General features: G+C 41.0%; 1 protein-coding gene across 3 annotated transcripts in view; it reads left to right on the top strand.

Annotated features, from left to right (window-relative positions):
* The window catches only part of MYO16 (myosin XVI), a 700871-nt gene that overhangs the window by 397118 nt on the left and 290934 nt on the right, over positions 1 to 12819 (top strand). For all 3 annotated transcript variants that reach the window (XM_064361880.1, XM_064361879.1, XM_021677383.2), the window contains exon 16: positions 5114 to 5261. In XM_064361880.1, the coding sequence (XP_064217950.1) occupies positions 5114 to 5261 (148 nt within the window). The remainder of the gene's footprint in view (positions 1 to 5113; positions 5262 to 12819) is intronic.

The raw sequence follows: 12819 nt of genomic DNA, 5'->3' as shown, positions 1-12819 counted from the left end.
CTCTTCTGGAATATTCATTATGAAGAGAATTCTGTTCACCAAAATCAGATTGAAGGACTTTCAGAAGGTCACCATATTCCAGGAAATACAGTATTTTATGGTCTCCTATGGCCACTGTGGGTTAGGGGATGGTTTCTTCTGATGATACTGTTTTCTTTTCTTACACTTTCCTCAAGAGCTTACTTGCAAAGGACTGGAAGACATTGAGAGTCCATCAGGCCGTGCTTTTAACTGTGCCCACAATGTGCAGAGGGCCAAATTCATCCCCATCAGCAATGCATTCAGCGAGCTCAAAAGGCAGATGTTTGCTTGAATCTAAGCTCTGAGCTCCCTCTGTAGTCCTGACGAGCCACAAGGCCTGGGGTTGAGTCCTGGCTCATTTATTTTGTGCCTGCTGGCCTTGGGCAGCTCACTGGATCTTCCATTCCTCATTTTCTCCTTCTGTCCAAGGGGGATAACCATCATCCCAAACTCTTAGAGTTCCCATGAATGCGCACTACGTTAACACTGCTCTTTAAATCACTCGCTGCTTTCTTTTTCTTTCCCTTTTATTTCAAATCTTAGACTCTCCCTTTCCCAGAAATAAGTGGGAGGAACTCAAAAGGGAGGGAGGTCCAGAGTCCCCCTGAGGAATGTGAAGAATATTTGGCTTTTGGTATGTGTACCCTGAAGATATCCAAGTCTATTTAAGTTGAAATCGAAATTTACTAACAATAGAAAGTATCTTACAGTAAAAATATCCAGGCTATGTTTTCTATTTAGGAAATTTAAATCTCAAAGTTAACAAAAGTGAAATGGAAAATATATGAGGGCCTTTGCTCTGTGTTTTTTTTTCCAAATCCTGATGTTAAATAAATGAACTAGAGACATAATAAAAGGTGAATTATCATCTTTGTTACCATCATCAGATAGTCTTAGAACTAACTATATACTTAGCAGGACGTTCTTTTAAAAGTTTTGAAGTGCTTTAGTTGTTTTATATATATATCTATATAGATAGATAGATAGATAGATAGATAGATAGATAGATAGATAGTATTTTAGGTTTTGGGGTACATGTGAAGAACATGCAAGATTGTTGCATAGGTGCACATGTGGCAGTGTGATTTGCTGCCTTCCTCCCTTTCACCTATATCTGGCATTTCTCCCCATGATATCTCTCCCCCATTCCCCACCCCCCGCTTTCCCCTCCCCTATTTCCCCCCAACAGACCTCAGTGTGTAGTGCTCCCCTCCCTGTGTCCATGTGTTCTCATTGTTCAACACCCGCCTATGAGTGAGAACACGTGGTGTTTGATTTTCTGTTCTTGTGTCAGTTTGCTGAGAATGATGGTTTCCAGGTTCATCCATGTCCCTACAAAGGACACGAAACTCATCGTTTTTGATGGCTGCATAATATTCCGTGGTGTATATGTGCCACATTTTCCCTGTCCAGTCTATCATAGATGGACATGCTTTAGTTGTTGGTTTTTTTTTTTTTTTTTTTTTTTGAGATGGAGTTTCGCTCGTTACCCAGGCTGGAGTGCAATGGCGTGATCTCGGCTCACTGCAACCTCTGCCTCCTGGGTTCAGGCAATTCTCCTGCCTCAGCCTCCTGAGTAGCTGGGATTACGGGCACGCACCACCATGCCCAGCTAATTTTTTGTATTTTTAGTAGAGACGGGGTTTCACCATGTTGACCAGGGTGGTCTCGATCTCTTGACCTCGTGATCCACCCGCCTCAGCCTCCCAAAGTGCTGGGATTACAGGCGTGAGCCACCACGCCTGGCCCGCTTTAGTTGTTCTTATGTGAAGAGCTGCATCGTTTATTGCAAACAGCCTGGGCTTAGGAGACGAGACAGTTGGGTTTAAATGTGAAAAGGCCTGAGACAGAATTTAAATGAGGCGATGTTAGAAAGACACTAGAATAGTGTCTGGTACACAGTAGGTGCTTTAAGTGGTAGTGCCTTCATCCTGGAGTCCAGAGAAATCTTGGGACCTTTGTGTCTTTTCTTCTTTGTATTAGGGATAGGGAAAACGAGGCCCAGAGAGGTGCAGGGATTGGCAATGTCAGACTGAGGGAGTAGGGTCCGTCCATTTGACTCCTCCGGGAGGCACTTTCACTTAGGTTATATCACCAGAGTGAGCACCACCCTGACCGTGAATAATGAGATGGAAAGAAATGCATAGGTATGAAAGAGAAAATATTTGGCTATCCTAATTAATTGGTAGTATGCTTTTGGTGGTTACTAATTGGAGGCATGATAATACTTTCCGGGAACAGGCCCTAAGTGGTCATGTACCCATAACGAGATGGATGTGACAGGGTGAGAGTGGGTGTTGGAAGTTTCTGGAAGTCAATGGGAAGAACAAGGGCAGGAATTTTTATTTCTTGAAAGAGAGGGAAGTTTATTGCCCCCACTTTTTTCATAATGAACAAAAACTGTATAGCCCTATGAAATACTTTATTGCATATTATGTTACATATAATCTACAAACATATATATTTTTTCAGCACCAAAACTTTGGAACACATATATAAATATGTGGACACTTGCAGAGAATTGCAAGTGGGTTTCTAGTCAAAAGTATTTCTGACATAAAAGAGCTTTTAAAACACAGAAGTCTTGAGAAGTTAAGAGCCCAGGTAGTAGAATGTTTCTTTCTATGTGTGAACACTTATATGAATGTGTCCTGAAACCTTTTTCACTTAGAAACCCATCATATTCCTTCCATTTTTATGGTTTCATTTCAGACACAATGAAAAGGTCTGAATTTCTCCATTTGAAAGAATATTAGAGTCTCATGGCAATTTGAATTTTGGGCTGTTTTGTGTTTGCCTCCATCTAAAACCTCACTCAAGATACATACATATTTTGAAACCCTGCTGATCAGAATTCTGCTAATCCACAGCAATTTTATTCACTGCTGGAGATGAACTAACCAGGTTGATTAATAATTACAGTGTTTTTGAATTTAGATGAAATGTATTGAAGAGACTCCATGTTGTGGAATTTGATTAGTTTTGAAAACTGCTTCAAGCAGAGCTTGCATATTGACTGGGATAAGTGGGGCTTAGCCAACCCTTTCTCCAGGAACGGTAGCATGTTGACTATTCCCTTCTCCTTTCTCACCTGACACTTCATGCTTAAAGACTAGGAATAGAAGGAAGATTATCATGGCAGGTTTATTTAAAATGTCTTTAGATTTTTAAAAAGTATCCTCTTGATTAGTAAATTAATTCAAGACTAATATTATTAATATTAAACAGAAAATGTTTTCAGCCAAGAATTTAAGGAGGAAAATATATTTAAAACTTAACTTGAAATGGCCACCTGATGGATTCTCATGGCAACAGGTGCACACGCACCCACGTACACATGCTCACCCTCTGAGGTTTGTTACTAGTTCAGGGCTTGACACCACCCCCGGTTCCAATTTTACCATCACCTTTGGGCTTTACTGTTACCAGTAAAAGGGATATTTTGAAAGACCTCTTATTTATGCACTCCTGGCAACTTTTCCCAAAGTTGTCTCATTAGACGACTTTTCTCACTTAGAGATATTAATTTTGAAATTTTTAAAATCTCCAGGAAGAATTCTGATTAGCTAAACTGGCCACTTACTAAATGCATGGGAAAGCACTGTAAATAGTGGTTCCAGTTGTTCGAACAGATTCACTGTATAAAATTAAACTGGGAGACATCACATTTTTGCTTTTAGTGGCTGGACTTTAGAATAATTCTTAGCAGATTCATTACATGAGATTTTTTAAAAGTTCAAATGTAGAAGATAATTATATCTGTTTGCTTTTCTAAGAACTGCCATTCATTAACACCCCTCATCCAAATAATATTGATAATAGATTCTTACTTCAAAGAAGAAAACTATAATAATTCACATTTGCATTTAAAATTGAAGTACAGGTCTGGTGTGGTGGCTCACTCCTGTAATCCCAGCACTTTGGGAGGCCAATGTGGGCAGATTACTCAAGGTCAGGAGTTCGAGACCAGCCTGGCCAATATAGCAAACCCCCGTCTCTACTAAAAATACAAAAATTAGCTGGGTGTGGTGACATGCACCTGATCGCACCTACTCAGGAGGTTGAAGCAGGAGAATCTCTTGAACTAGGGAGGCAGAGGTTACAGCAAGCCAATATCACACCACTGCACTCCAGCCTGGGCAATAGAGCGAGACTGTGTCTCAAAAAATAAATAAATAAATAAAAATAAAATTGAAATACATAATCTGAATATTCATAATGATAAAAATAAACCTATATTCACTTTTTAAAATGTTCCAGAAACAATGCAATTTGCAGCATGCCAAAAATACAGTCATAATTTTAACCAACACTAGCTACTGAATTGCTGATCTTAATCTGTAAAGCAAAATTGAGGTTGTGATTCCCATATTGCAGTTTTTGGCTTTTTTTTTTTAATTAATTAAAATTTTGAAAACAGAGGACTAAATAAGCATTAGATAGTAGTCCTATTACCATGCGTGTGTGGTCACAATAAAAGGAGAAGATGTCTAAACACTGTTCACATTGGACGTGTATTACTTTACAGAAACCTCATCTACCTCATCCTCAAATACATTCTGTATATTAAACTAGACCTGTGTGAATTCAGATTCCATTTTCCTTTGCCGCAGTGACTTTCTTCCAGTGTTTCTGGCAGTAAGAGACCAGGGTCTGTGTCCCTGGGGCTTAACAGTGTGGTCATATGTAATTCTGATCTAGTTGCTGGGAATGCTTGTCAGTACGGTGTATGTTAATATCCACCATATCAACACGGCCAAGACTCAAACAGTGAGACATTAATGAGGAAAGTTCCAAAGCTTATTTCAAAGCCTTTGTTACAGGCAAGAGCAAATCTCATTTCAGATTGTATTTATGCACCAAGTTCTTTGTTGGATATGGCACAAGGAAGGATGTCCCCTTAAACTGTGTCTTTCAGCATCATATTGAAAGTCCTAGCTAATGCAATAAGACAATACAATAAAATGTAAACAGGTGGGAAAGGGGGAAATCAGCAGTCCTTGTATCTCCTGTAATTAATTAATATGTGTTAATTTATGGAAACGAAATGAATACTGCCATTTAACAGAATCGCTTTTCTTTTCCCAACCAGCCAGAATTTATACGTATTTGCTAGAAAAATCCAGACTTGTTTCACAACCTCTTGGCCAGAGCAATTTTCTCATTTTCTACTTGTTGATGGATGGGTTATCTGCTGAAGAGAAATACGGACTTCATCTTAACAATTTATGTGCACACCGGTGAGTGATAAAGTATTTTGTATCTAAAAGCCATGCCTTCAAATTGGGATTGCAGTTTGGTAGTCTCAAATTATCTTCTTACTTTCCAGAGACAAAATGGTGAGTAAAAGGTAACTGTTGGATACTGTTGGGTTGAAACTATCCGCCTAACAACGTTCTAACTGTTTATTAAATGTTTGGGTGACGTTGTATGTGTGTGAACAAATATATTTCTGTTTTACTAGTTTTTAGATCAGAAAAAAAATTAAGCATATATAAACTCCTGTATTCCTTTTAAGTATTTTGACTGTAATAGTACTTAAGCATTCCTAACCCATGGCCTTGTTTTGAGATAATGGGCAATATGATTTGAGTAAGTATGAGTATTCATTTGTGTCAGATGAAGTTATATCATGGATTAAGATGCACAGCACACATAACCTGAGGGGCTGATTCCTTTTACCGGAGGAGGAAAGCACTTGTGTTAACACTAGGATGCCTTGGTCATAGGAGGTTGATGGGAGTGACAGGCCATGTAGACAGTGAGTGAAGAATGTTTTCTCGATGTTTGCGCTTCTGCTGATTGCCTGGTTTAGTGTGTCTCTGCCACAGGGATTGGGCCAGATGGTGTTAGGATGAGACTAAGAAATGATACGGGAAATGAACCCCATTCAGAAGAGAAGCTGGTGGGAGAAGAGAGCAAGAGAGAAATGGATTCTGATCCAAACTCAATTCAGTGGCGGGGGTGTGGGAACTAGGCTCTGAGGGACATGTGGATTGGCTTCAGATACCTGCTGACACCTTTTTTATAGTTTATGGGGTGTTTGTTGTTAGATCTAGAAGAATGGTGTGAGTTTGCACAATTTTAGGAGAAATTTTGTGAGAGAAACTAAAGGATGCTATAGGAGAAAAACCACACACACACACACACACACACACACACACACACACACACAGAGAGAGAGAGAGAGAGAGAGAGAGAGAGGGATCGCTTCTCTCACCGCATGTAGTCAAGGCAGTGGTTAAGGCCAAGTGATTATTGAGAGAACATTTTGGGGGGGCTTCTTCAACAAGCCCCCTCTTGAGTACACACGTAGTCTGTTTTAAGCCTGCAAGAATATCTCTAGTTCTCTCTGCTTTGCTGTGCTATTTCTCTATCTGAAGCCATTATGTTCTGACTGGGGAGACATTAATAAACAGGTCCGTCATAGTTGAGGTGATATGATATAAATAAATCAGGGTTGGGGAACAGAGGAGCAGGCGGGTGTCCTGCTTTTAGATGGGTTAATCGGGAGCCTCCTATCATGTAACACCTGTGGTACAGACACCAGAGAAAGCCATTCACAGATGTGGAGGGGTGTCCAGGGCAGATGGAAGTGTACGAGGGGCCTGAGGGAACATACTCACTGTTCGAGGGAGAACGTGAAGGCCAGGAGCTGAGACTACAGTTGTGTGGGGAAGAGGGAGGATAATAGCCATGGTCAGAAATTTAGATTTCATTCTGAGTTGGCTAGAAGTGGTTGCGGGTTCTGAGTATGCAAGGAAATTGGTTTTCACTTTGCAGGTGACTTGCGTCTGTGGAGGTGTCCCTGTGGTAGTCCCAGCTGGAAGCAGAGAGCTAAATTCCTGTTGTGGTCATGGGGAGGTGGTGATGGCCCTGATGTGAGTGGTGGTACAGGCAGTGAGGAAGGGAAAAACATGTGTTACGCTCTGAAGGTAGGAAGGTCAGGAAGGATGGATGCACCTAAGGTAGGACATGAGGTAAAGAGATCAAGAATGATTCCTGTGACTGTGTCCTGAGCAACACATGGTATGGTTGTGCCATTTACATGGTGACAAGGCTGGGGGGAACCAGGGTGCTGGGGAGGGGAAGAGTGGTCAGAGAGCCAGTGGTGCTGCTTGAGACAGCAAGCTGGAGATGCAGGAGTCAAGAGGGCACTGGAGAGAGGAAGGATTTTCCAGGGTGCTGGAGCCAGTTCAAGGCTGAACTCCTAGAACCACTTGGAGAAATTACAGGACAACCTCTGTCCCGCCGCTGCTCTGAGGGGCGAGTGATGGTGCAGGTGTGCTCAGGGGAAGAGAATGAATTGGCCTAATTTACTACCACGTTGCTAATCACTGTCATTACATTTCAGTGAAGACGTCTAGGGCTATGGATATGGTTTGTCATGTCGTGTAGGTGGAAAGTAGTCAAGAAGTATAAAAGGCCTTATCAAAATCGTGTTTTATTTACAAGGAAAAACTATTTTAGGGTTTTCTGTTCCCAAAATACAATAGCAATTTAGAAGAAAGTGCTCATATTAAAGTATGATCGCCCAAGCAAAAGTAACATGAATATAAAAATTCCAAGCTTCCAGGACATTAGAAATATTTTTAATCAAATCCCTTCATATTATAAAGGAGGAAATCAAAGCCGGAGACATGAGGAAGCTTGTACTCAAGTGAATTCCTTTTATGCAGCAGCAGTATTGACAAAACCCATCAATTGAGATTCACTTTGTGTTTTTCTACCTTGAACATGGGTAATTGAACATGTTCACCCTGGGAGGAAGCACCTAATTGGATTCCAGGGCTTGCATGCTGAGAGACAGCCCGTGAGGAAGAGAAGAGCTTTGGGCTTCTCTGCTCCCAATCCTTCGAACCAGCAAAAGCTCAAAGCTTTGAACTGATATGTGGTTTAGAGTGCATCTGCGTGTGTGTGTGTGTGCGCGCACGCACGTGTGCGTGCACGTGTGTGCATGTGGGTATGTGCTTGGCATTGCAGACATATAGCCACTGATGAAGAAAAAAATAATCTAACCTATAATTTAAATAAACAATTTAACTTCTTGATCTATGGTTTAGATGAGTCTTTTGAAGTGTGAGTGTGTGGGAGAAAACAAGAATTTCTGTATTGAGCTGCAATTCTGATACTCGTTTCTCTTGCAAAAATGAGTTTGGAGTCACTTAGGCTATTTAGAAAGTCAAACAGTCAGGGGTGACTTTATAAGGAGCTCCAACAGGAAGGAACTCAGGAAAATCATGAATAATTCAGTTCTCTTGAACAAAGCAGTTATTTTATTAAAATGTATCATAAATATCTAATGGGTGCAAAACAACATTTTCCATGAAAATATTCACCACCCTCAAGATTCATGAAGACATCAATTGGAGCATTTGTACGACGGCAATTTCACAGGAGAACTTTAGTGGTAAAGCGAGCTGTTTTCCAAGTTATAACACAATATGCATCACAGGATTTTTGTGGTTCGTGTTATGCAGGTCTTCTTACATTTATAATACTGGCGGATCTTCTCACTTTGACAATGTTGGTTAGGTTTGAGGAGTTCATATTAGTTTAATGTTTACATTTAGGTTGGTATCTAATCTTTGTTTAGTAATTATGAGTATTAAGTTACATAATTTTGGAAACTGTTTGGGTTGCTCACAATAGAAATATAAACCTGAATTTGCGAGCCTTCTAACTTTTCACAAACTGATGATCCTTCTGAATCTCTTTCTTAAAATTGGTACTTATAGGTAAAGGATACTGCTATCTGTAGCATGGCTTAATACCATGTGTTAAAGAAAACTAAATGTGGCCGGAGAAGAACTCCATGCTTTTATATTTGAGTCCTTGTGGATGAACTATAACCTAGCTTAACAGGCAGACAAGATTGAAAACCTAGCTTAGGAGTTTGCACCTGTAAAAATGGCTGAGACTTGGCCGATCCCAGCGGCTGTACTTCAACCACTCATAGACTGTTGAGTGGTCAGTTGTTCAAATAAGACAAACACCAACCTGTAACCAATCCAGCTGTCACACCGCTCTGCCGATTTCTGTATGGCACTTCCCTTTCTTTGTCTATAAATGGTGGCACGCACCTGTAGTCCCAGCTACTTGGGAGGCTACTTGGGAGGGAGAATTGCTTGAACCCAGGAGGCAGAGGTTGAAGTGAGCCGAGATTGTGCCACTACACTCCAGCCTGGCGACAGAGCGATACTCTGTTTCAAAAAAAAAAAAAATTTGTTCTGAGCACAAGGCATCCCTGTAATCTCTCGGAATCTGCTGTGATTCTGAGGGCTGCCTGATTCTACATATATGTAATACATCTACTACTATTAAGTAGATAATTATATCTACTATTATGAATAATTAGTATATCTCCTATTATTAATATATGTATTATATATTATATATAGTTTATTATTAAGAATGACATTATTATTATCATATCTACTTGTCTGATTTTTTCAAAATAACATTTCCGTTTCTATTATGTAGACTAAAGCAGCCTGCATGTGACCATATAAACACAGCATCTATTCACTGGTTCACTCATTCCACAGTGCAGCTTTTAGTGGAATTTGGATGAAGTACACTGAGTCCTAAAGCAAATACTACAAAAATTACAAGCCTTCTTCCTTCAAATTCATTCTCTCTCTTCTTTGTTCCATAACAATTCATTAGATACCTGAATCAAAATAAAATATACATGCATCAGTAATTGAGCTAAAGGCATATTCAATACTTATGTGATTAGACCTCCAGAGAGAAGAAAACATTGCTGTAATTCCTCCTACCTCTTCATTTTTTTTTTTTTTGAGACGGAGTCTCGCTCTGCTGCCCAGGCTGGTGGACAGTGGTGGTATTTCGGCTCACTGCAACCTCCGCCTCCTGGGCTCAAGCGATTCTCCTGCCTCAGCTGGGATTACAGGGTTACGGCACTATGACTGGCCGATGTTTCTGTTTTTAGTAGAGACAGGGTTTCACCATGTTTACCAAGCTGGTCTCGAGCTCCTGACCTCAAGTGACCCACCGGCTTCGGTATCCCAAAGTGCTGGGATTACAGGCGTAAGCCCCTGCACCTGGTCTGTAATTCACTTTTATCATTAAAGGTACAAAAGTGGTTTTTACCTTCGACTCTGTTTTTGAAGGTGAAAATGTTGAAAGTATCACATGAAAATGTATGGAGGTTTATTTCCGCATTAAAATGGCTGTAAAGCTACTTTCCTGATTGTGACATAGGACTGCTATCTAGAAACAGCAGATAGGACGTTTGCCTAACCAGAATATAAGTGATACAGATATAGACCTCGCCTCCTGAGGCTTAACTGCATGAAAACAGTATTCATAACGCTTTGCATAAGCGTCTTCCTCCACAGATTATTAAAACAACAGGAAAAAAGTCTCTAGGTTCCTATATTTTGAGCTGTGGCAGTAAGACTGCATGGACCTGGAATTCCACAAGATGGCGAGCTCTCCATGAAGTCAGATGAGCAAAACAAAACAAAAAAATCCAAACCAAGAAATTAAAATAAAAACAGAAAAATGAAGAAACACAAACACAAATGCTGGTTACTAAAAGTTCCTTTTTCACTTAGGGTCCTTCCTGTATTGACTGCTTTCCCCTAACTCCCCCCACACCCAACACACCCAACACACACAGACACACACACACCCAACACACACACACACAGAGACACATACACACACACCCAGGCACACACACACCCAACACAGACACACACACAGACACACACACACACACAGACACATACACATACACACACAGACACATACACAGACACACAGACACAGACACAGACACAGACACACACACAGACACAGACACACACACACACACACACCCCACACACACCTCCAGCTGTTTGTTTTATAGGTGCTATTTCAATTTTTCTTTCCCTTTGTATATCATACATTTGGGGAATGAATGTAATTTCTGCTTTTGGGAATTGAGATTTAATGAAAGCTGGAAAGAGTAATTCATTGTTTATCTTCAGCATACCTTAAACAGCTTAGATGGGTTTAGTCCCAGAAAAGCTAGGCTCCTAAATCCAAAAAGTTATTCCGAGTCTCCTTTTGTATTGATTAATGGTGGAAATGATGGTGGTGCTGCAGGATAACATTTGTCAGTAAAGGTCAGATTTTGAATTCTAAGTTGAAAACAAGCAGTGTTTGACTCAGAGCATGTGACCTGTTTCTAACCCGTGTGGCCCTGAAAGGAAACGCTGAGTCACCGTGAGCTTGAACTTGTGATCCTGCTGGGAGCCATACCTGTCACGGGGAAGCCACGGCAAGCAGCTCCCGTGAAGGTTTGGTTTCTGTTAAGGGTTTATTATGAACAGTGAACCTAATCTGAGAGTGTCACATACAAAGTTTAAAAAGAGGTAAGGGAAAGAAAGCTTACATACCATGTGGAAGTGAGCCTTCATTATTATATAATAAGCTGTTATTTAGTAAGTAGCTTGACGGTGCTCCCAAGATAAAAATTCAAGACAAGAGGTGCCTCCCTCAGTTTCTCACAGACTCCATTATTGATAACCTACGTGACAACTGCAGCCATGATCAGTGCAGCTCACGGGGCCCTTCCCCTGTGCCAGGCACTCTCTGCAGTGCTGGTCTCTGTTCACTCACTGAAGCCTCATCCACAGCTAAGCAGAGGGTGCATGGCTGTGTCTGTACTGTATAGTGAGATGTCACCCAGGAGTCAAGATCTGAGTCCAGGCCCTGCTGACTTTATCCCTAAATTGTCTCCACAACAATCCTGCCTATAAGGTGGCAGTCACTGGCGTTAGCTCCTTGTGTCACTGAGATTCTAAAGGAAATAAAAGAGAAAGCATGAAGTCTGAGTCTGCATGTCTGTCTTTATTTTAAATGGCTTAAGCAAAACTAGCTCGTGACATTCTAGGGATTGCCACCTCTAATGACTATGAAAACAAACGACTCTAGGTCTTTATTTTAATCTAGAAGATCATAAAACTTTCAGAACTAACAGAGCTTTGTTACCCTAGGTGGACAGCGTAGCCATGCTAGGAGTGGCTGGACTACCTATGTAAAGTAGCAAGGACATTTCACTGTGAAATGAGAATGAGTTATAAGTGCTCAAAAGAGAAAAGACGAAAAAAGACACGAGTATCAGGTGCTGTGCTCTGTCCCTTTCATTACTCTTCAAAACCCTGTGAGGAGTGATGAGCATCCCAAATGTTATATGTAATAAGTCAGAAGCCAGATACGTCACTTGTTCAAGGATAGTTACCTGGAAAATTAGGTAAATGAAAGAGGTGGATTTCAAACTGAGGTATGTTTGGTTTAAAATTTCTCTTCATTGGAATTCCTTGATTGATAGTGTTAGATTCCCAGCTCCAACACAGTTAAAGAAAAAACGAAAAGAAAAGGGAGGAGTGTTGAGATGATGGCAGAGCTGAAGAGAGCAGAGGTTGTGCTTGACACAGGGACAGGAGATGCAGGAACTCAAATGTGGCTTCTCTCTGTCACACTCATGCACATGGCATGGGCACGTGCACACACACCAGTTTTGTATGTGTTTTCTAACACAGAGAAGGACATGACCACGTGCTGCCCTGGGGTTCCCTAAGTTAGGAGCCACTTGTGTCTCTGTCAAAAGACCATCTTGGTGGCTCAGCCCAGGTCTTGGGCCCATATCTGGACCTGAAGTTAAGGGCAGAAGGAAGAAGTACATTTGGCCGCTGCGTAGGATTGGAGCTATTTAACAGAAGGAAGGGGGCAGGGAGAGCTCAGCACAAATCAACAGGCAGCAACAGGAGGCCCTGCGCT

Source organism: Aotus nancymaae, unplaced genomic scaffold, assembly GCF_030222135.1.
Source record: "Aotus nancymaae isolate 86718 unplaced genomic scaffold, 86718_ANA_hifiasm-v0.15.2.pri h1tg000044l, whole genome shotgun sequence".
NCBI classification, from domain to species: domain Eukaryota; kingdom Metazoa; phylum Chordata; class Mammalia; order Primates; family Aotidae; genus Aotus; species Aotus nancymaae.
The sequence above is the reverse complement of the archived record's forward strand: the minus strand, read 5'-3'. Positions and strand labels throughout refer to the sequence as shown.